A 25,338-nucleotide genomic window follows, 5' to 3' on the forward strand; every position below is an offset into this window, starting at 1 on the left:
ATGTACTTAAAGTAGATGCAAACACACAGTTGAACATGAAATGATTTCTTACAGTGTGTCTAAGTCCAGCAGTTCCTGTAACCTGGAGCCTGTCTCCAGACCGGCGCTAAAGAAGTGCTCCCTGGTCTTCAAAGGCAACAGGAATGTAAGTCCAAGTTCTGTAGTAACCAAACATCACTGTTCTTAACCCCTGTTCTGAAACTCTAAATTGGCTGCTGATTGTAGCTTTATATTTACTGTACAGACATAAGAGTGGTATCGATCTTCTCATCCAACTCTCGGCAAGAAAGAGAAAAGGCGTAGTTCCCAAAATGTTGAACTAGCCTTTAAGCATTCAACACCTCTAAATATACTGAATTCCCTAATGTTGTCTGTTTTATTTACTAAAGTACTGTCAATTATTCTAAAGTTTTCTGACAAGCACTGATATCTATATTTAAGACTATTAGATGGAGCTTTTAATCAGAGCTTCTTGTGAGTTCATCTGTCCAGTAGATCATCACCTTTACTACCAAAGAAAAACATCATGTTCAAAGCCCCTACACTCATTTCGATATACACTTATTTCATTCTGCATTGTTGACTAATTAATGTTTTCTAAGAGCAATATTCTTTTCTTAAATTTTCCTCAGTTTCAGTTGTTCACTGTGCTCTCCATTAATCTGAGCTGTAACCCTGTGAAGCAAAGTTTGGAAATTTTGTACAAGCCATCTTGTCACAGTGAGTACAGTGAATGGTATATCGCCCCCTTGTGACTTACCTTGTGAGCTATTCATGATGAACTAAAACAAACTATGTGTGTGTGATACTGCAGTAAAGCTGGATCCTCCGCCAAAACCCGATATCAACCCTACCACCTCCATTTCCTGGTCCCCACAAGTTACCAAGCACGCAAGAATCTCACATTACAGCTCCCAACTGCAGTGGAAACGAGAGGATCAATCATGGAGTGTGTGTATATATTTTGTGTCTATGTTCGTATGTGAATGCTTAAATGAGAGCGTGCATGTTAGAGATGAGTGTAAGAGATTTTTGAAATGATTTGTACAAATGAAAATGAATAGACATGAAATCAGCCTATTAAACAACCACACATTTGTTTCTTCCTTGTCAGAATTCCACTGTGCTGAAAAAAGAGTGCGACTTGAACTGCACAGTGGAGCTGGAGCAAGATTTGCTGGTCCAAGGCGAGAGGTACGAGGCACGCGTTCGAGTGCAGGCCAATGAAGACTGGGTCGAGTCAACCTGGAGTGACTGGAGCTCCACTGCATCATGGAAGTCTCCCATAGGAAGAATAAAAACATCATTAGGTAAAGGTTGCCAAATATGAACAAAGCTAATTAGTTTAGTTAACAAATGCAGTCAGTGGAAAACAACATCTTACTAATGTCAAAGCCTTTAAAGCCAAGTTCAGGAGTTCAATTTTGGCATTTGGAAGTTTGGTTCATGGCTCTGCCTTGAATTCCTGGGAACAAAACCAGTTGGATAAACAATATATCTTTAAAAGAAGGGTACATTTGCAAAAACATTTCTATACGTTTGTATTCATTTCACTAAGTCATGTTTTTTTTATTGTGCACTCCAGGTAATATCAATCGAACTGGTGTTGGTTTATTCATTTTAAGAATGTTTCTTATATGTTTTTTGCAAATGAACTCTTCTTCTAATGTGGTTTTAACACCCTTAGAACATACAATGCTTCTCTTATTAAAAGTAATCCTTGTCACAGTTGTTCTGTTTAGATATCTTTACCTGCTCTCTCAGAGCACATTAGGTTCTCGAGATCTAGGTAACTAATTGCTCAAAATGTATTTGTGTATCAGGATAATTGCATGAAAATCACAGACAAACAACCCAGATTTGTTCTTTACAGTGGGATAAATACAGTATGCTTTGCTCTTAACTAACGTGGCATGCTCTGTCCTGTGTTTGTCAGATGTTGCTACGGTTGTTTTTGGCGTTGTTGCAGCTGCGCTACTGTTTGCCTTGTTTCTGGCTGTCACTAGGACTGACATAACTACCTGGTAAGCAACCACAACCACAAAGAAATATGTTAAATTCTGACCTTCTTTGTTCAAGAGCAGTATATTTTTCCAACAACTCCGCTTTAAGATTATGTCATTCTGTCTTTTAGGGTTTACATGGTAAAGAGAATCAGAGGTCCGCCCCTACCGAACCCAGCAAAGTCCTTCCTGCAGGATGTAAATTTCCAGGTGAGCTTGTGAAATCGTCCTTTTCTTCGTGTTCATAACTGGTTTAAATCAGGGTTTGCTGCTACTAATCTTAATAAAAACACAAGTTTTGCAATATAAGCTTTCTTTGAAAAGAGTTTATACTGCACTGTAAAAACTGTGTTAAAGCAAGATCACATAACACATTAAAGGCCATAAAAGGCAACAAGAGTTGTTGCTGCCACCACTCGCAAACCCTGGTAGTGACGACACATAGTCATTTGACCCGTGGTTAATGTAAAAATATTGATTAGTGTAGCAGCAGGATGTATAGTCCACATAGACTGTGAAACCAGACAGAAAAAAATGACTCATGAGTCAAAAGACACATGACCTTTATCATCGAAAAGGTTAAAACTGTGTCATTGAAGCAGCAGAGAGTAGAGAAAAAAACACTGGGTATTTGCCTAATTGCAGACTATTTACAGACAGTTTTATTCAGCTTTACGACCTCATAGTCTAATGCAGATTTAATTTCTTCTGTATTTTTAACCTTTCCAATTCCTCCTCTCGCTCCTCCACCTTTGACCTTTCCTCCTCCAGAATTGGTTGAGCCCCCACTTCACCAGCGAATCCTTTCATTCCTTCTTGAAACCGGTAGAAATCGTCTCTGTAGAGATAACGTCCACCTTGGATGCTGTTGCACCCTGCGGGCCAGAGGCAGCACTACAAGAGAAGATGAGAAGCGAAAGAAACCACGAGTCGACCAGTTCCAACTTCTCCAATCCCAGTTACTCCCAGCTGTGTGCTTCTCCTCCTGTCTCCTCGCTCACTGCAGGCAATCTGGAGCCCTGCCCCTCCGACACACCTTATGGGCCTGTTGGTAGTCAAGGTGGAGGTAAAAAGTCAGAGCAGAATAGGGAGGAAGTGAAAGGCAAAGACATTCAGATCCTACAGTTGCTTCCCAAAGGCAGCAACAACAGTAAGCCTATGCCAATAATTTCAGATTATGAGAAGGTTGATAAACTCCAGATTGAGCGTCTCAGGCTCCAGAGTCTAGATTCAGGCGTGTGCAGTGGCGAAGAGGTCAGTCAGGAGAGCCTGGAGGCAGATAGCATCAGTGTGATTGACAGCCATGATGAGGGTCCTGAAGGCAAGGAGGAGAAGGAGGGGGGGGATGCAAAAGAATTACATTTTCTGAAGCTGTTTGGAGGCAGTAGAGGTATTTTTGGCAAAGGGTCCATTCAGGTTTGCTCCGATTACGAGCGAGTCCAGAAGTTGCAGGCTGACAGCCCCGAGCTCCCCAGTCTGGATTCAGGCATTAGCAGCGGGGGCGAGGAGCAGGTGAGTCAGGAGGAGAGTCTGGAGGGCCTCGATAAGTCCACTGAATCTACAAGCCTCCTCTTTCCTCCTCCTTCACGTCCTTCCAGCACCTTACCGTGCTCTTTGCCCTCTTTCACACCGCTGCCTTTGAACTTTTCTGGGCCAGGTTTGAGCCCAGCTCTGCGGCCTCTGCCAAGTCATATACTGGAGAGGATTGCTCTGATATCACCTACTCGGTTAGTGGAGCCCTCTGGTGATGGATATATGCCGGCAAGACAGGAACAGAGCTAAAGCAGACAGAAATCTCTTCAGTAGGCCTGACAGTAAATACAGAACGTAGCCTGAGCTGGATTCATGAGAGCCCGACAGCCAGAAAGTCAGTTAATGCATGCATGTTGATTGTTCTTAGTAGTATGTAACATCATATCTATTTAATACTCAATATTGTGGTTTCAAAGATGTATTTTATTGTTATTATAAATGTTTTATTATGTATTATTATTTATGACAGACTATATATATATTTTGTTTTGCTCATGGTGACATTTCTCAAGGAAAAAGTGTTTTCCTGAGTTTTGCTGGGTTTTTATGTTGCAGTGTTGCCAGAGATACAATGTGATGATCAGCCATTTTAGTACAATAGCTTTTTTACTTGTTTAATATGGGTGTATACATGAAGATTATATCAAATTGTTATGTCAAAAAAGCAATTTTTAAAAAAAATATTTGGATGTACGAAGGCATAGTGTCCAGGTACGTAGGCTGACTAGTCTGTAGACTAGTGTCACCATTGACGATAGAAATAAGAGAGCTGTATCTGATGGTGAAAGCTATACTGAAGCGTAAAATGTAATTTCTCTTTTCTTAAATTTTTTCGATTTGGTGTTATTTGTTATTTTATCGCACACCACCGACAGTAGCCTGGCTAATTTCTGACGTATTGTCATACTGAACAAATCATAAAGGTATCCTGTCAAGTTGTGATTGTAAACAATCATGGATTTGCTTACATTCAGCGCATTTATTGTTAGGACAACACCTCTGAGGATTTTAAGACATGTAAACAATAGTGACCCACACATCAAAACATTGCTCTCTAGCACCACTGATCAAAAACTCCTAATTAATAGCATCATCAGTCATATGGCAAATACATATAAACGTTATGGATTTATATTTGTATGGCAGCTATATTAAAAACTACTGACTGTAAAGGTGAATACATTTTTGACTTCTGTAAAATCTATGTTGGAACTATTTTTTTTTAATTGTAATGCTGTTATCTTTTATTGTTTTATCATTATATGTAAATGGATAAACAACCAAGAAGTGCACCACTATCACCACTCACTTTCCATGTCACAGGAATGTTGTTTTGTTAGAAGAAATCAGTATCTGAGGTAAAAATATTGAATCTTTAGTGCAACAGGTAAACTCACAGCGTCCTTTAATACAAATCTCTGCCTCAACCTCAGGCTTCCTCTCTGTGCAGCAGACTCACTTGTTTACGTTGAAAGTGAAATGAACTCTGGGAAATGATTTGCATAAATAGCCTGATCCGGCTTCATTCCCACCAGACCTGCAGGGAAGATGACTGGAAGCATCACTGTTGCTAGGTAATGATTAGTGACATCAGCGCACCTGTACCCACCTGACTCCCTGCTGGTCCTTTTAGATGAGAAAAACATATATGACCGTTGTATTGGTTATGATCAAGCCACCAGTTATGACTTTGTGGATGTATTTTGGTTTTATTCCACTGTCATCCAAAGCATAGACATAAATCATCTTTAAGCAATGGACATCTAAATCAGCTTTGGGAAATATTGATTGACTTTTTTTTTTTTCTTTTTTTTTTTTTTTAACCTTTGGACTTACAAACAGAGAAGGAGCCGTTCTCTGTCTGTCGGAGCAACATGGCTATGTGCTTACCAGAGATGCTTAATAAAAGCTGTTAAATTGGACATTCAGACTGCCTCCATGGACAGTGAGATGATTTCTCAAGGAACTAAGGATGTGGAGTGATGCAATGGCACTCGGGCACGGCTCTAAGAAGTCAATTTCATGTGACGAGGGGGTCACACCTGCTTCTCTGGACAATGGGGTCAGTACTGCTAATACTAAAATAGCCACATATGTAGTCTGACATTTATAACTCAGATTAATGTACATCAAACCTGTATGTAAGTTGCATTCATATGGCTTTTTAATGCAGATGCAGGTATAAAATACATATTCAGAAAAATCAAAGATACTGTATCTATCTAAAAGGCTTTAGCTCAAGGCTTATGGGTGCAGCTGCTTTTCGAGACACTCTTGGTTTAGTGTTTTTTAAAATGTCTTCCCTTACGCTAGGTAAGAATAGCCTTAAAGGGGAACTTTTTACACATCAAAGCCTGTTTACAGGTCTTGGGGAGTACTACTGCATACATGAAAAAAAAAGCCTTTTGTGGCTCCAGAGGGAGCTGCGTGAAATCTGATAAATTGCCTCAAGTGATGTCGCTTGACTTGCTGGGGCTGAAGACAACAAGTTGGAAAATGCAATAAAATCTCAAGATGTGGATTTAGAGAGAAGTGAGCTTTACAGACTGTAAAGACCTCTGTAGATCGAGTTGCATTGTGGGTAATGTGGATGTTCTGAAGGTTGGTAAACAAAAAAACAAAAAAATTGAATATATGCATATCTAAATTGTAAGACTTTTGTTCATTTTCAGTCACATTATTTTAATTCATGAGCTGGTTAACAGTAAAAAACACCAACTCGCTGACACAGCATTTGGGCCGGGAAAGTGGATAGCCCTTTAAATTAAGGATGCAATTAAACTCACCAACCTTTTCCCTCATCACAGTGAAAGTACATCATCATCATCATCATCATCATCCATAGAACATTACTGAGGTTTGCCAGAAAAGCAAAAATAAATGCTTTCTTAATAAATAACACATTTTATTTTCATACATGCTGTGTTTTTTACTAATATGAAACTTGATTCCTGGTTCATCACAGTAGCAACAATTCATGGATGTTTTTTTGAAGTAATCTGTTAATAATATAGGAAATAAATATACAAAATCATTAGTTGCTTAGTTGTGGGTGATGACAGTTCGGCTGTTGATCATGTTGTTGTCTGAGGATGGATTTCACCAGGGGAGAGAAACTGAAAAACCGTAACAACTCCGTAGCTGAACATAATCCACCGGGAAGCCCTCTCAGTGGTCCATGTGCCCTAATGTGCCCTAATGTGCCTCACTCAGACGCTGGATGAAAAGACACTTCAGACTGGATTTTACAAAGCAGATTTTATATGTGTACCCTGAAAGAAAGTCAAAGTGTTATCTGTTCTTAAAAGGTAGGGGCTGCTGCACAAGCTGTGGCTCCACCCACCAGTAGGTCTCGGTCTTGCAAGTGTATCCTGGGCTTCCTCATCATCATCGTCATAGCCGCAGGAGCCACACTGGCCTGGTACTACCTGGGTATGGACTTTTCTCTATTTCTCTTTACTTTAATTCATTTTCAGTCATGCAAGCAGAAATATCTGACCAACATTTAATTGCTGTGACATTTTGTACAGATATTTATGTTCCCCAGACGATGAATCCCACTGACTTGGGTGATCCCCTGACTTTAACTCTAGCGCCACCATGAGGTTGATCTTTTTAATGAAATATCTTAACTATTGGATGAATTTCCATGAAATTTCATGGCCCCAAGAGGATGAATCCTTATGACATTGGTGATGCCCTGACTTTTCCTGTTTTCGTGTATCCCACGAAATATCTGATTGGTGGATTGGCACAAAATTTTGTACAGATATTCATGATTCCCAGACGATGACTTTTCCTGTAGCGCCACCATGAGGTTGACATGTTGTGGTTTTGAGTTGACATGTCTCAACAACTAATCAACATCAGCTTGTGATGTGTTTTGTAGTTACTGCTAATTAGCAAATGTTAGCATGCTAACATGCTAAACCAACATGGTAAACATCATACCTGCTAAACATCAGCACGTTAGCATTGTCATTGTGAGCATGTTAGCATGCCGACGTTAGCATTTAGCTAGCTAGCAAGTACTGCTGTGCCTAAATACAGTCTCACAGAGCTGCTAGCATGGCAGTATACACTCTTAAATTGTGTTTATTTATGCTGTGTTGATCTTCATACTTTCCTCTGCAACAGAATACAGGGTTTGGGTGTTGGAGCCTCGCGTCCAGCAGCAGTACTCGGCTTACCTGTCCATCCTCAACAGGAACTTCTCTGCTGGTCTGTCCTTCCACAATAGTCCTGCATTCAAGAAAGAGGCCAAGGTCGTACAGAACATGGTGAGCAGGGACCACGAATTCCTCTGATACTGATGTACACTAGAATAACCTGGTTCACACCCTAAGGGACCCAGACAGACACAATGCAATTAAACTACCTGACAAAAAAGATAACAAGCAGAACTCTGGTTGGAAACCACTCAATGAAACTGTATAGGTAGATAATTCAGATCAATTCCCATGGAGAAATGTTTTTATTACAGTAGTTTACACAAGTACAGCAAAAATCTTAAAAAGAGAATGTGAGGGACTAACTGACATGCTGGATTATGTCCAATAATTCTTAAATGTTGAATACCCACATGTGAACAGGTGATATTGTCTTTCTCTGTCTTTCAGGTAGAGAGGATAATGAAGGGTTCAAGTCTTTCTCGATACTTCAACTACACCACTGTGTTTGCTTTTGGGTACGTGGCTCAAACGTTTTCATTAATACTAACTGGGGAGAAGAGTAGAAAATCTTGGTTTACAGTGGATGCTTTTTTTTCAGAGGTAGAAGACCAAGAAACAAGTGTTTAAACAAAAGACAGCTCACTCTGTTACCACATGTGGATGCTAGAAAAATTTCAGTTCATTCATTCATTCAATTGATCAGGATGTATAATCAATGATTTGTTGTCTCTACAACTGTATCTCTTACCCACCATGGACAGTTTTAATTAAAGACCACTGTATTTTATGGTGTACTCAAGATCACAAAGTTTCTAACAATACCAAATATGCTAGGCTTAATCCCAGGAAAATGTGCTTTAAAGAGCAAAGTAACATCAGCTGAAAATATTGTTTTGCTGACCTCTAGTGGTGCAGTGAACTGTACTCCATGGTGTGTCTGTACACTGTGACATCACTGTTGGGTGGGTGTGGTTACAGGTGCAACAGAGCACACCTAGCAGAGGTCGCAGGTGCAACACACTTCAAACTTACAACCTGAGAGGGCACTGCTTTGACACACTGCTTCTCAGCCTGATAAATGTTAATAAGCATTTGCATCATTTATTGTTTGCCTCTTGTCATTTCGATATATCTTTAACTGCGTGTGCAAATTTTGATATCTGCTTTGTTTCTACAGGGAGGGGAGTGTTGTGGCTCACTTCTGGATGGTGATGTCTGTGCCAGGCAGCCATGTTGGGAGGGTCACTCTGGAGAAAGTCACCGGGAGCCTGGGGAAGGGACTGAGGTGGTACAGAGGGTCAGAGGAGGAGGAGACGGCCAGCTTCAATGGATACCTCCTCCACCTCCCCTCGCTGTCTGTCAGTGGTGAGAGCAAGAGAGCAGCAGAGTCAGAGGGAGGGACAATGTGTGTGTGTGTGTGTAAGACATAAATTAAATGTGTGTGAGGAAATATAAAACAATGACAACCAGGGACATGTTTCAATTCCTTTACTTTAATTTCTCTTCTGTCTTTTTGTTCTGCTCCCAACAGAAACCGACTCCAAAGTTATAGAGCTTTTGAAAGCCTCATTTGGTATCATACTTTATTTTCATTTGCTTCTTCATAATTCCTTATTTTTTTTCAATTAATTTATTTTGATTTTGATTGAACTGTAATTAGCATGCAGCACAAAATATATTTTTGCCGAAATATATACCGATATATATATATATGCCGAAATTAAACTGCTTTTTCCATGTCGCATTATACATTTATGGTTGTTCCATTATGAGATGAAATATGATAAACTCGACCTCCCACACTGATAAAATGACTCACAAAAATACAACTAAAAGTCACAATAGACAGCTTCATCTTTTCCCCAAGACTGCTACCGCTACCAGAAGGTGGTGTCCAGCAGCCCTGTGGCTCTCCGTGGCCCCGACACGCAGCGGTCCTCCTGCCTGTGGCACCTCCAGGCCGTTCCCGGCTCCCAGCTGGAACTCCACATGGAGTGGCTGCTGCCAGAGTGTCGGGACAGGCTGGTGGTGTACAACTCCCTCACCCCCACCGATACTCACCTCATCACCTCGTGAGTTTCACCCACAGAGTTAGACAGATGTATGTATTTACTGTGACATATCAGGCCAACATTTGCCCCCCTGCTGAACATCGGATACTGGTTGGTGTACCTCTAAAGCAATGCACATTTTCTCACTGCTGTCAGTCATTGCATCATTTGGAGTTACACTGACTATCTTTCCCTCTGTCCTTCCAGTGTGTATGGCTGCAGCAGACATGAGCGCGTGGTGCGTGTCCTGTCTTCAGGCGAGTGGATGACGGTGGTGTGGAAACAGGGTCTGTACAACTATAAGGACCCCTTCTCTCTGTCAGCACAGGCCTGGGACCGCCAGGGTAAGATCACCTGAAAGCCCAGGCCTTCTTTTACTAGTTCAGGTGATAGAAGAAGATTTCAATTCAGCCTCACTGAGCAGAGTCAAATACCGACAGCTTTTTTTAATTGATAGACTAAAGGCAAGTGGAAAGGTGCAGTAGGAAAGATTACTAAACAAGACAAAGAGTCTACAGCCATGCGAGCTACTCTTTGACGTGCTTTAAGCTAAATGCCAACATTACCATGGCAACATGCTCACGACGACAATGCTAACATGCTAATGTTCAGCAGGTATAATGTGGACCGTGTTCGCCATCTTAGTTTAGCCTGTTAGCATGCTAACATTGTCTTTTTAGCTCCAAATTAAACTTCTTTTTTACCTGATGATGGGGCTAGAAGAAAAATAAGGTATCACCAAAGTGATTGCAACTCCTCTGACATGAATGTCTGTAAAAAATGTCATGGTAATTCATCCACTGGTGGAGACATTTCACTCACAAACCACAAATGTCAACCTCATGGTGGTCCTAGAGGAAAAGTTGGGTGATCACAAACACCATTAAGATATATTGTCCAAGAAACATGAATGTCTTTACTAAATTTCATCCCGTAGATGGTTGAGATATATTTCAAAGTACAAAGTTGGACCTGCTGATTCAAGTCAGTAGCTTCATCCTCTGGGGACCATAAATGTCAAAAAAAAAATCATGACAATCCATTCAATAGTTTGTTAAGATATTTCAGTCTTGACCAAAGTGGTGGATTAACCAAATCACTGACCAACAGACCGAAAGACCTACGTTGCCATTAAGCTGCCAGCACGGCTAAAAGTGTTACCCAGCAATGGGCTACAAAGGTATCCACATTAGTTCACTCAGCTGACCTTCCATATTTTGAGTTAGTTAGCTTGCCTGCTAAGCTGACTTTTCATCACCATGAATTCTACTGATATTGAGGGTTTTTTCTACAGCAGTTTGACATGTAGCAGAGCTGTAACATTTTCCACTTAGCCATGCACTCAGGAGCTACACCCACTTAAATGTAACTAGACTTAGTTAATTATTCTGCCAAAATTACTGCCGAGTAAAGCGTCCCTAACGTAGCCTATTTAATACCACTATGGCTCTGATCATACCAGCTTGTATCAAAACCTGCAGGCTCTATTTTTTTGTGCCAGGTGGAAATCTGTGATCTATTATCCTCTGAAATGTCATCATAAGTGTTCTAGTTGAAATGAATTGATGCATCAAAGTATAATGGATCTGTATTGAGGACTTCTCTCTCTGTCTTTCTCTTTCTCAGACTGTAACGCCACTATAGAGCTGGAGGCAGTATCAGGGGTCCAGGGGACACTGAGGACACCTTTCTTCCCCAGTTATTACCCCCCTGACACCAACTGTACCTGGAGCTTTACTGTAAGACACTCTTTCATCCACGTCTTCCACTTCTTGATTGATTGAATGATTGATTCATTAAGTCCTGGTAACCATTTACAGCCCCTTATATTAATGATAAATGTTTATTTATTATCCTGTGTGATTTCAGATGCCCGGAGTAGGGATGGGCTTGTCTCTGGAATTTGAAGGCTACGAGCTGAGCAGAGGGAGCTACAACCAGGCCTGTACCCAGGGACAGTGGATCATCCAGAACCGCAGGTAGTAGTAGTAGCAGTAGTAATAATAATGATAATAACAATAATAACTTCTAACTTCCGTCAGTAGAGTCAACTGTAGCTGGTTTTATCTCCAGTTGATCTGATCTGATCAAGGTATGGTCTGGGTCAAAAAAAAGAGAAATGTTTCCACAGCTTGTGTGTCTTGTCACCTAATTAAAGTAATGTCTATTTATAACTGCCACCTGTGTGTGGTTTGGCATCTGACAGGAAGCATCTGAGCACGTAAACGTTTTCCACACAGGTCATGATGTAGAGTTCTCAGTTGGTTTCATAATAAATATAAAACACAAATAGACCAAATTACACAGTAAAAATGTTGAATGCTGAAAATATTTTATCAACACATTATTCTATTCTGTATTGAACAACAGGGGGCAGTAGTGCCTTATATTTTCAATCTTACAAATCTAGCCAGTATTTAGCCAGGATAAGTTTGTCATTAGTACCCTGGACAAACTAGTACCTTGCATAAGGGCACTCCATAGTTATTTAGACAACACAACAAACCTGTGGACTTCCACGGGAGCCTTTTGTTGTCTCTGCAGGGATACATAACTTCATTGAATTCCTTTTCTCAGACTGTGTGGTACCAGGGGCCTACAGCCATACAACGAACGCCTCCTCTTGCTCTCCACGACGGCCACTGTTGTCATGACATCAGAAGTGTCACTCACAGGGCCGGGCCTTCAGCTGCTCTACAGAGTCTTCAACCTATCAGATCGTAAGTTGTGAACGCAGGAGAGACAGCCGAGAAATTCCAATAAATGCGCCGCAAAACAATATTTCCATAGTCTTTCGCTTATGTTTATAAACAGATTTTTGAATTGTGTGTGTTTTATAGCTTGCCCAGGCCAATTTCTGTGCACTGTTAATGGTCTGTGTGTTCCTGCCTGTGATGGAATCAAGGACTGTCCCAACGGACTTGACGAGAGGAACTGTGGTATTTATTTATGTTTTAAATTAATTTCACACATAATTTGTTATTACATTATTAATAATAATTACATTATTTTCTGTTGACACAGGAAATTGACACATCGACCACCACACAAATTTACATTCACATAACATTTCGATATTGATGAATTTACTCTCAAATAATGTCGAGCTTGTTGGAAGATAAGAAGTTGCTCATTTTATATGATAAAAGCTGCTAATGGCAGGATTGTTCTAACACCTGTAACATGACCCTCGTCCTCATGCTGGTGATGCTGATCTGATCTGATGGGCCTGTTCTTTCTAAAACTTCTGAGTCCATTTTGATGCCAGACAGTATCTCACAATGTGAAAACCTGTGAGATTTGGCAGCTTGTCAAGCAACAATGTAATTATTGACTACTGGTAGATCTTGGATTGTCCATTAATTAGACACAAATATAACAGAGAGTAAAAGTATTTATCATGTGATATAAACAGATCATCAGAAAGTAAAAGCTTTGTAAATTTTGTTTGCATGCTTTTCTAAGAAGGTGTATGATATGATGTGGAGAATTTCTGTAGCATAAAATCATAGACTGTGTATAATAATGTATCCAATGTATTGTTTCTTAAAAAAAACATACTCCTTTTCCCATTTCCCCTACCAAAGATAATCAAATATGTCGACATGCATAGTATCTGGTTCTTCACACAAGAACCCGTCACCTCAGTTCATGTGACTGAATGTTATTGAGTATATAGAGACATGTGTGTGTTTCAGTGTGTGTGGCACAGTTCCAATGTCCAGAGGACAGTCAGTGTGTGGACTACTACAAGGTGTGTGACCAACACCCAGACTGCCCTGAGGCAACGGATGAGATGAACTGTACTGATGGTAACACACTCAAATCACATATACAAATACACCATCACAAGCACATCACACACCCAAAAACCTTCACGCAGACTTTTGCAAAATCTAGTACCTTACTTTTAATCTTTGCAAATTATTTGTGTCATTGTTTTACTTCCTTGACAAACAGATTTCCGACCTCAAAATATCATGTATTCTCAATAAAACCTGCTGTGTACAGTATAATCAGAAATGCAACATTAACAAAAATCAACCAACTCTCAGTCCTGAAATGTGCTATGTGGAGGCTCCGACAGCTGCAAAACTAAGCTTTGTAGTTCATATGACTCAATGTTATTGGGTATATGGACAGACATGCAAACTGGTTCCTCGTGTGTGTGTGTGTGTGTGTGTGTGTGTGTGTGTGTGTGTCCAGGTGTGCAGTGTACAGATATGACCTATGTGTGCGCTGATGGAACGTGTCTGAAGAAGCCGAACCCAGAGTGTGACTCTGTCAGCGACTGCCCCGACGCCTCAGATGAGAAACAGTGTGGTGAGAAGATAAACGCACACAGTTTTTACGTTTTTTATTTCACATGAATTCAGTTAAGCCTGTATTTTGACTTCATACTTTCAATAAAATCTGATTTGATTAGTCTTTGTTCTTTTGTTTTTCCTTTATTTCTCCATTTTTCCTTGTTGGCAAAAGGAAGAATTACACATGATTTTGATCTTTCTTTTTCAATACAACTATGCTGATTCTATTTACAGTTCATATGTTACGTGTATGTTTGCTGTCGGCATTTGCAACTGTTTTAATATTTCTGTGTGTGTATTCAGACTGTGGCCTGAGGCAGTTCTCTAGCCGTATTGTGGGGGGGACCAATGCCACGGTGGGGGAGTGGCCATGGCAGGCCAGCCTGCAGGTCCGAGGTACCCACATCTGCGGGGGTGCGCTAATCTCCAGCCAATGGGTGGTGTCTGCTGCCCACTGTTTCTATGACGACCGGTAAGTGCAAGAAGAGAGGGAAGGATGTGGCGTGCTGATGAAGGTGGTAGAATGTACTTTCAAGACAAGTTTGTTTTTACCTTTCTGTTTCCTCCAAACTTCTCCTATGTTTAGTCCTGCTGTTGCGCCTTTGCTGTCCAGGGTTTAGCTGTAACAGCATATTTGACTCAAAGCCAGTGTATTTATGTATTTATATATGCTCTTGTCTTTGAAAGCCAGAATCAGCTGGCTGGACCATGACCAAAACTATAGCTGCAACATCCTGCTCTCTCTTAATGTTCCTTGTATGGTGATCAAAAGCTTGTGCAGCATTCAGTGAGTGAAATTTCAGTAGATGGGAAAGATGTTCTAAAATAGAAAGTAAGTTTGTTGGCAGTCAACAACTGCAACTATATATAAATTGCCCCTGTAACAACAACTTTCTTCCCCCTCCTCCTGCAGTCTCTACTCCCCCTTGGCGTGGACGGTCTACCTGGGTAAACTCCTGCTCAACCGCAGCAGTCCTACTGAAGAAGTGGCGCGAGTTCAGCGGATCCACCTTCACCAATACTACGACGACGATTCCCACGACTATGACCTGGCCCTGCTCAAGCTCGACCGGCCTGCCTCCATGGTGCTGGCCGGACATGCTCGACCCGCCTGCCTGCCTCCGCCCACCCACCAGCTGGAGCCGGACCTGCTCTGCTGGGTCACCGGCTGGGGGGCTCTCCAAGAGGGAGGTGAGGAGGGAAAGAGGGAAGGGGAGATTGGGGGGGATGTGGTCGTGGAAGGAGTGTAGTTGGTAGACAATGGGATTTAGTATTAAAACCTGAATCACTTAAACTTTCCATGTGGCCTATAACAGTGATTCCCAATTTTTTTGGCTTGTGACCTCTTAAAATGAAGCAATAAGCCCCTCATACTCCTCATCACAGGTGTGTAACTGTGAGAAGAAACACTGTTGTCTTCCTGCAACAAGCGAGACTTCTGTTTCAGAGCGAGACTTCTGTTGTTCTGTTCTGGTTAAACAAGAAGGATCTTATCCTTTAACAAAAAGGTCTATCTCTGTAGAGATCCTTCCCATAATGTTGTCAGATACAACAAAAAACAAGCATTGCCCCCACTGATTACGTTGCAGCCCTTGCAGCCCTTGCAGCCCGTTTGCGGCTGCCGGTTGAGGCGATATACAGGACCAATTATGAAACCTTTGGAAACTATTACTCATTTAGGCACAAAAATCTGTAAAAAAATAGGTCACATGTTTAAAAAGACCGGAATTTCCCTTTCAGATCAGCAACTGGCTTTCTCACACTCACTCTCAACACTTTTGTTGAAGACAAACTAGTGAGACAAACTGATCTTTTGTATTTCTAAGTCCTAAAAACTTGCAATCCTTATTTAGGAATGTAAGTTTACACTTTTATACTTTACAGGTCAGAAGAAGAACAACTATCCAACATTTCATCAGAAAAAAGCAACATTCAAAGAAAGTCATATACATTTGTGCAGCACTACAATGAGTTTTGGCTGGATGAAGCAAAGCAGGAGTCAGCCCTATACAAATGCTGTCTGTCATGAGTGAGGGAGTGAGTGATGAAGGTACATCATTGGTCAGTCGGGTGTCACCATGAGGGAATGAAACAGGAAAACAACATAAAACCTACTGCTGTGGGAAGTGGAGATAATGGTTACGCACTGTAACAGTCCAGCAGAGAGCAGAGTAGGAGAGAAAACAGCTCTCCATGCACCGAGACATGAGGGACAGTGCACAGTTAAGGCGGCACAAATAACAATCACTCTGACAAAACACTCACACAGAGTGAGTTACAGAAAAACAAAAGACATCACGCAGATAGAAACGAACGAAAGAGAGGGGGGAGTTAATAGATAATTAGAATAGTTACAATTAGAATTAGATCAAATTCTCTTTCAAATCAAACATCTTAAGATATGAGTGGAAGGTTTTGTTCTTGAAACTGCATTTGTAACATTTATTGACTCAAACGTAGCTTAACCATGTCATGTGATATTCTGCTATAATGTTATTGAAGTTTTACTGGGACAACTACAGAAAATTGCAGATGAACATTTAATATCCCGGAATTCACATTATAGACACGACCACTGACTATCTGTGTAACTATTTGGCCTTTGTCTTGTTTTATTTTCTATCCAATTAGTCATCTTGAACCCCATCAGATTTATCTTCTGACCCCTCGAACGGGGAACACTGCACAGAGTTACTGCGCAATAAGAACGTCCCTCCAGTTTGTGATCACAGTAATAAATTCAACAAATCTGCAAACTATTGGCAAGGACTTGCAATGTTACAAACTTCCACTTTCAAAGTGTCTCTCAGAAATACAGGTAATCAGTTTTTTATTCATCCTATTATAATTTCCATTTAACCTCAGGCTTGCTATGCGTGTCCTAGAGAGGAACACATCATTGTGCCTCACAAAGGGACACTTTTAAATTAAACTATGCAGTTTTGTAAACATGAACCATTTTAAAATGGACTTTTATTTGGTGCTTTTGACTTGCAGGTTTATTTTATAAAGGCTGAAGTTCAAGTGCAGTATTTGTTTTGTTAAGTTGTTTTATTTCTGTTACAGGATGAGCAGTAAACTTTTTCCACTGGCTTGTGTATCATGCAGTATAATGCAGTGTTTTAGCAGGAAGTGATTTTATTTGACTTTAAAAATCCCATTTTGTCAGTTGCACTTTGAAATAACGTGAAAGACGTGGGGAGTCTTTGTGGGGATGGTAATGTCGAGGAAAGTGGTTATGTTATTATGATAACAGAGTAAAAACACATGAAATTAACTAATTTAAATGAAAGAGGCAGGCGGAGAGTAATGTGGGTGGAAGTGTGTGGGTTGTGGTTTCCGATGAATGACAAACCTGTTTGAAGGCTGATTTGAGAGAGAAGGTGTTGAAAACCATCTTCCGACATGCACAGTTTCATAAGAATTCACAAGATGATCTTTTGACAAAGAATCTTAGATTTAGGTAGATTTGTGTATATTAAAGTGCGATCACACCCCCGTATTTCCAACGAAGTGGTTTCTTTTCATTTTAAGGATGAAACATTTAGTACACGTTTTGTTTACTGCTGGTAGGTACGCGTGTGCTCATAAAAACTGCGACTACAGCCATGAAGGATATTTTCAGGCTGGTTATCGTAGTGTGTGTAACATAAATACCTTTAATGATTTCTGCTGAAGCTGAGGAATCAATATGACTGCAGTCTGTGACATATTTCATTATGGGTTTGTGTGGTTTGGTGCTCTAGAATTGACATCCAGTTGGTGAATCAAAACTGAGCAGTGAAGATGTCAATTTCAGCTCTCTGTAGACTTAAGAAACATTTTTCTTTTTCAATATACCTGCATGTGACAACAACATTAGGAAGGGGAGGTGAATGCAGACTTTTGGCTTTATCTTGAAAATATCATTTATGCATTGTCTCTAGTGTATTAATAGAAAAAGGATAAAAACCCTTTGGTCTTCACTGGTTGATGTTTTCCCTCTGACCTCTTCAGGCAGTGCCAGTAATGTGCTTCAGAAGGTGGACGTTCGCCTGGTCAGCGAGGAAGCCTGTGTTCGCTCCTATGGCCACATGGTCACTCCCAGAATGCTTTGCGCCGGTTACCGTAGTGGAGACAAAGATGCCTGTCAGGTACAGAGAAACACATACATACAAAACCAGAAGATATAATGCTCTTCTTTCATTTTGTTTCACAATCCAGTTTAAATTTAAAGATGCACTATCACTGTTTTTATGTCAACAATGGATTAAATTACCTCATGAAATAAAGGTGACACAACGTACAGTGTTGTCACCTGACTCCGCAGTTCCCTCAGCTCTACGGAGTTTTCAGTGAAAAAGCTCTAAAAACCCACTGTACGCTGCCTGACCGGCACCAAACAGCCTACAGACAAAGTTAACGACTAGCTGATGAACATAGTGGAGCATTTAGTAGCTAAAGAGCCAGATATTTCCTTCAGCAGTCAGTGCACTGTTTGTTGACACCATGACAATTTTATAAAATGTCAATGTTGTGTTTAGAGCTAGAGTTGCACTGCCCCCAAGTGGCAAAGCACATGTTTAAAGGCTTTATATTAGGCACTACATACAGTTATCTAATACCCAGTGAGGTTCCCGTAATATTTCATAGTTGATATAATACATTAGAATTGAAATTTCAGTACGTACTGTATGGTTTGGATAGAATCATCCATTCTTGGTATATGTAGTCTCTTGACTTTCTGACTGGATGCATCTCAATGTAAATACATGTATGTTGGGTGCATCCTGAAAGTCCTCAGGGTGGGGAATTTGTGTTCCCCCATAAACAGGAAGAGACATACAAGACATAACATGAGTTTTAAAAGCCAGACATCCAAGCACCGAGTGATATCATAGTTGACTCATTGGTATTGATCAACAGCCTTGTCAATTATTATGGTTTTTGTGCTGCAGAGAAATTAAAATCTTACCCCCTGCCCTTTTAACTTTGCCTGTCTCTGTCAGGGAGACTCTGGTGGTCCCTTGGTTTGCCAGGAGCCGACGGGTCGCTGGTTCCTGGCTGGGGTGGTGAGCTGGGGCAAAGGCTGCGGGCGTCCAGACTACTATGGCGTCTACACCCGCATCACCAGGCTCACTGACTGGATCAAGCAGGTCATCAGCAGCCTCTGAGACATTGGGGATCTTCATCATCCTTACATCAATATCTTCATAACCTGAAGCTGGGTGCAAATAAAACCATTATCCACATGAGGATAAAAAGCGCTGGCAGATTATTTGAGATTGCTTCTCAGCCAAACAGCAAGGTGGTACAGTGTGACAGGCTTTATTCCAAAGTCATTATATAATAAAGCTAATAATAATCAACCTTATTTATGTGGCACCTTTCAGAGGTGATATTATAAAGTGTTCATGCAGCATGCGGAAAAAAGAAACATGCCAAAATACTGAAAATAAAATAAAGTCATTGAGAAAAGCTCAGTTTTCAGAAGTTATTGCAATGTAATGATAGAGCACAATGAAATCAGTTTGACTCGATTATGATCCCTCGTTTGCTCATTTACTCAACTATATTTGAAAGATACTGAACTAAAAGCATTTTTCCCATAATAAAATATCCTTCTGTTTTGTAATCAAGTATACTGTGTTTGTTTGCATGTTTAGCTGGAAGTGAACATAAAATACAACAATACGAGCCGACAGCCATGCTTGCAGCTGTCTCAGGTTGTACACAGGCACAGTGAGTGATGCTTGAGCTAAATGCTAAGGACAGTGGGCTAACATGTTCTAAATGACAATATCAGCATGCTGATGTTTAGCAGGTACAATGTTTACCATGTTTACCATGTTTGGACCTGATGGTGACGCTAGATGAAAAGTCAGGAAATTACCAAAGTTATTACAATTCATCCTGTGGGGAACATGAATATCTGTACCAAATTTCATGGCAATCGTCCAACAGTTGTTGAGACTTTTCAGTAAACCACAAATGGTGAAAAACCTCTTGGTGGTGGAGAAAAAAGTCAGGGGATCACCAAAGGTATTAGGATTCATCCTCTGGGGATCATGAATGTCTGTACAAATTTCTCAGCAAGCTAAAAACTACCCCATGTACACAGTGTATGGGGCTGCGACAGACACCTCCCTCTAATACATGCAACTGCATCCTGTAAAACTTCATCCTTTGGCATCTGATTTCATGAGATACTGTTTGCAGGTGTAAGTTTAATGTTCTCTTTCACAAGCTGCTTTTGAGATTGTAAGGTGTTATTTTCGAGGTCTATGAATCACTGTGTCCAAGGAGAGGCAATTTTTCTCTTCTGCTGATTTTATTTTATTTTATCCAACAACAACAATATTCTCAAAAGGGATTGGGAGCAGGTGCCAGAGCTTGGCATCCCTCCATGTGGCTGGATGCTCATGAGTCATTGTGATTTGTAAACAAAACTGGAACGGAGAGCGCTTGTCCTCCGAAATTGGATTTGATTCTGCTGAATGACAGACAAGCAAGGTCCTCAGAAACACATATGTACATATCTACCCATCTATCTGTCTATCCATCTATCTATCTGTCTATCTACACTGTCTCTCCATCTCTCTCCCCTCCCCTCCCCCTCTGTGTCTCATTAACTTCCACTCTCTCTCCCGCTCATCTTTTTCACTTTGGAAATGAGCCCTAATGCTCGGGGGATGTTTCAATATTTGGAAGTTCCCATTTTCAGTGTAATTGGTATTTTATTAGGCTGTAAACCATAATGACAGTTCTGCTCTGTGAGGCATAACAACAGTGCTCAAACTGGCCTCTGGGGGCCACAGAAACCATCCATCATGGCTGTTGCCTATACAGTAATGTTTAAAGCTCATAAATGACCTTCACCATTTTCTATGGAGCTTGTTTTATAGGACATTTTGACATTTAGATTCTAAAATAGGATTTATTCATTGCAATTTGTCCCGTGTTATTTGTAAATGACGTCACATTTCGGGATTTCTGGGTCTTGAAGTTCAAGTTTTCCTCCCTTTGGCCGCCATTAGGGGGTGCCATTGAACATAAATAGCAAGTGTTCTTGAACACTTGAACTCACAATGCCCAGCTCCGGAGGCCGATGTCTTATCCGTTAGGCCACTGGGCCACAAAATTAAACCAGTGAATAATGAAATACGTACATAAACATTCAGTCAGACTAGAAATTCAAAATGCCACGTTCATGTTGAGTCTGCAAATGTAATCCAGTCCACAGAGATAAACAAAGAAGAAAGTGTTTTCATCAATGATTCAATTTCAGTTGTGGACGCTTTCTTTTAGGGAAGCCAAATCTAACACACTGGGCCACTGAGCTAAACTTGTTGCATCTATAAAAAAAACAACAACCAAAAATTCCAGACTTTCTCTGCCTCCCAGACAACGTCTCTCACACACACACACACACACACACACACACACACACACACACACACATCCCCAGAGGTCTTAAAATCAAGGTTCTGGTGTCTGTTTACCCACAGAAAATATGATGCTTTTCTTGAAATATGTCGCTATCAACTATGCAAGATCATAAATGTTATTTCCCGGGGAGGTGCAGTGTCTCGGTGTGTTTTCCTGCATAATGAGCTGTTTCACTCTCTGCCTCGGAGGAGTTGAGGGTTTTCAGGTCACTGATCAACAACAGTGCGGAGGAGACTGCCAGACAGAAGACGTATGTATGATTGACTTAAGGAGGTGGCCTGCAGCTCCCTTAACCTCTTACTCTTCAGTCAGTTAATCAATCATGTCAAATCATTCAACATCCATCCATCCATATATACTGTAGATCAACCTAGCAATCTATATGTATATTTAACAGGGGAGTAGAAGCATATAAATGAGTACCGTCCAAAGTAGAGAAGTGGTTACCAGAATCCTACAGAGGAGAGAGCCAGAAGGAAAAGGCCTGCAGACTTGGCGTGGGATGCTGATTCAATTATGGACATCCGCCATCTTGCTGCTCTTATGTTTTGCGGTGCCTATGAAAACAGTTAGGAAGGCAGATGGAGCTGATTTCATTCCAGCCAAACAGAACAGCATAATGTATGCCTTGTCTTTATTCAGATCTTATTAGACACTGACCACAATATTGACATTAGGTAAGAATTAACATATGACATTGAAACAACATCATCCGCATGAAAACTGGGAAATACAGGTTTAGGAATCTAGAACCCTTCCAGAGCCATATTTCCTAAAATTATGTGCGTTTGCATGAGTGAAACAAGTCCAAAACAAGGAACACCAAAACTCCTATCCTGGAGGGATTTTGGCTTTGGATTATTTTTCAGATGTTTATTTCTCTGGACTAAAAAGTTGAGAAATACTTGGATGCTTTGAATGGTTGGAATCAACTTTTCTATTTTGAACTGTCAAAACTGTTGATTGTGACCAAAAAATTACATCAGAAGGGAGAACAGAGAAGCAATTGCAAGCTGAAGGTTTGTGATTGGAAGAAAAAGCTGTGGCCACAGATCCAGATGTTTCACTGGACACTCAGCTGGGAAATGAGGTGACTTTGTGCTTGTAGCTTGAATATGATATAAAGAGCATTTTAGTCATGAGAGAACATTCAAACTACTATAACAAGTACAACCCAGGTGGGACTTGAACCCACAATCCCCAGCTCCGGAGGCTGATGCCTTATCCATTAGGCCACTGGGTCTCGGTACATACTGCTATTTGATTTGAATTCGCTTGTATTAAATTGTTGCTTGTTCCTGTCATGTAGAGAGAAGCGCTGAGAGAAAGCACCTGAATACAACACTAAAGCCCTAAGCCTGTATTCAAGTATTCAGCAATTCCTAACAGCCTCTCTGACCTCAAAACATCGACCCAGTAGGTCTCATTCACTGATTCACATTTTACATTAACTAAACTGCCATATCTAACTCTTACCAGCTAGCCAAAGTACACAAACACACTCATGTGCTTCAGGGGAAATTCAAATCTGACATTTTAATTATCTATTTGAATAAATTAACATTCCCACAAATGCTCAGTGAAATATCCAGTGTGCTTCCCTTGACTGGATCGATATATGAGTGTGTGTGTAGGTTTTTATATCTGGCAACCTTGGACATGTTCAGAAACTTACTGTTAGAGGTTCTTTATAAACGGGGTCTGAGTACATGCCATGGATGCACGCTAAGATGCACAGCATTTATCATCATAACTCAAACAAAAACAAAACAGTATGAAGGACAGCTGCTGTTTTCCTTGACAAAGACCACAGGCTAGTGAGAAAGTGGCACAAGTTTCATTCACGGCTAAATCACCAGCCGACATTAGGTAGTAATACTGTCTGATGATGTCGAGCATACATAATGTTAAGCAGTAATTTGAAGTACAGACATTGGATTCAAACAACTCCTTATTTATTTTGATCAGAGCTATATAGGGCAGGTTTTATCTCCAGTTCCATTTTAGCATTCAAGACTGAAGCAATTCTGTGATCATTTCTCTACTAGAATGTCTGCTGGAAAATATGCAACCATTCGCATACCACCTCTTATCACCAGAGGAGCAGCACTATAAGAGGAGTGGTAGTTTCCTCTCATCTTTATTACAGTACAGTAACAGTACAGTACGGTTTCATTTTTTGCAAATGGTCATGGGTACTACATTTTTCTAAATAACTCTACAGTTATATATTAAATTATTGGGTATGCTTTGCACTTTCTAATGATATGTAATATCAAGTTGGCTGATACAGAAACAAAAAAACATGTGTAAACTGTGAGTAATGTGACTATCTAAAGGACTGGACAAATTATTAGCCATTTATGTATATCAGAGATTGAAGTCAGCTAACTTGCTTATTTCATGGTCATCAAATGATGTATACAAGTTGTTCAAGAACATATACTTCGAATAGTTGTTGTATGACCTGCTTTGAATACGTGGAAGCAACATATCGTTGCTTTCTTTTAGCCATTGCTGTTTGCTAAAACTTGCTTCAAGGTAATTTTACATGCTATACAAAGCTAAACCCTGGAAATAGCTTACCACCACCAATTCTTCTAAGACAGATGGTCAATGCGCAGTGAGCACATGGACTGTATTTAGCCTATTACAATTTGAGCCTGCCTAATTATGGGCATAATGGCACATATTTTCCAACATTTTCAGTCTCCCCTAGAAGACATTCATAGTTTTGCACTTGACTGTTTACATGAAAAGTGACGAGAATGAAAATAGAGAGCTAGAGAGAGATGATCAATCCCCGGCACCTTTCACACCTCTGCACAGTTGGCCAATCACGATGTGTAGTTGGTGTGAATGTCACATTGTCGGTTTCGGAAAGTTACAGAAATGGTCTGACGTTGGAAATGTGTTGAGGGGGGGATTTCTGAAAGTATTCATCCATCCAGCCAGCACTTCAGATGGTACACACTGGCCCTTTAACGCTGTCGAAAACTATTGTTATTGCATTGCTAGTCTTCTGGCTTATGTTGTAGATTTGTAGTGTTGAGCAGAGAGATCCTGTCAAGTGCACTTTACAAGCATCTTTGAATTGGATTCAGTGAAGGCCAAAGTTGTCTGTCTTTTATTCTCTCTCTCGCATTATCTATGGCACATAGGCTACATTTCAAACTGCCGAATCTTAAAATTTGTGCTGTACTTGTGACTCTCTGTGATGCTTTTGCTTGTTGTCATGGAACTCTCCGTTTGCTCTTTGTAGTCACAGCAAAGTAGCTCTTACAATTTTGTTCAGGGGTCGTAGTTTTGTGTGAATGCTATTGTGAGTGCCTTTAGTCCAGTAATAGACTTTCCAGGGTTTACCCAGCCCTGAGGCAAAAATGAGCTGCTGGCCCCTGTTCCTTTTACTCTCTGTTCATGTTTAACTTGCCATACTATGCCAGCAATAATCCAGCATCCAGTGCATCTGAGGTTGACATTAGTTTGAGAGGTATCCTGAACTGTTGAACAAGTGGAAAGGAAGATATAACACTCGGGACAAAAGTGTTGGACAGACAGTGACGGACTCGTCCATAGAGCCAAACCGCTTGGGTGGATAAAAACAGCTTCCTGCACACTTAACTTTCTCTGGACTGATGAAGGTTAATAGCCCTCTCCAAAACTGACAGCTGTGAAACCCCAGCAGTGGGATATTATTCTGCCTTATTAATTTTGTTTTTGTAACACCCAACACCTAAGTCAGGGATATTCAGAGATCTCTGATTGACAGTAAAATGGAAAGAATTGTTCAAGATCGATCCGGCACATAAGCAGTTCAATTAATGGAACCAAAAACAACCAAATG

General features: G+C 40.6%; 1 protein-coding gene and 1 non-coding gene across 2 annotated transcripts; one reads left to right on the forward strand and one right to left on the reverse strand.

Annotated features, from left to right (window-relative positions):
• The first annotated feature begins 4,929 nt into the window (after positions 1–4,929).
• LOC139296568 (transmembrane protease serine 6) lies at positions 4,930–19,592 on the forward strand. The gene is made up of 18 exons (XM_070919010.1): positions 4,930–5,598; positions 6,845–6,968; positions 7,674–7,816; positions 8,156–8,223; positions 8,886–9,073; positions 9,240–9,281; positions 9,576–9,780; positions 9,967–10,103; positions 11,386–11,498; positions 11,629–11,738; positions 12,337–12,479; positions 12,600–12,698; positions 13,458–13,571; positions 13,966–14,082; positions 14,370–14,538; positions 14,980–15,257; positions 18,063–18,199; positions 19,055–19,592. Exons 1-18 carry the CDS (start codon positions 5,509–5,511, stop codon positions 19,217–19,219), a joined length of 2,442 nt encoding a protein of 813 aa, XP_070775111.1. The 5' UTR covers positions 4,930–5,508; the 3' UTR covers positions 19,220–19,592.
• Positions 19,593–22,664: 3,072 nt separating this feature from the next.
• Positions 22,665–22,737, reverse strand: trnar-ccg (transfer RNA arginine (anticodon CCG)). The gene has a single exon. It is a non-coding gene; the product is annotated as a tRNA-Arg (tRNA).
• Positions 22,738–25,338: the final 2,601 nt, after the last annotated feature.

This window comes from Enoplosus armatus, chromosome 2 (assembly GCF_043641665.1).
Source record: "Enoplosus armatus isolate fEnoArm2 chromosome 2, fEnoArm2.hap1, whole genome shotgun sequence".
NCBI classification, from domain to species: domain Eukaryota; kingdom Metazoa; phylum Chordata; class Actinopteri; order Centrarchiformes; family Enoplosidae; genus Enoplosus; species Enoplosus armatus.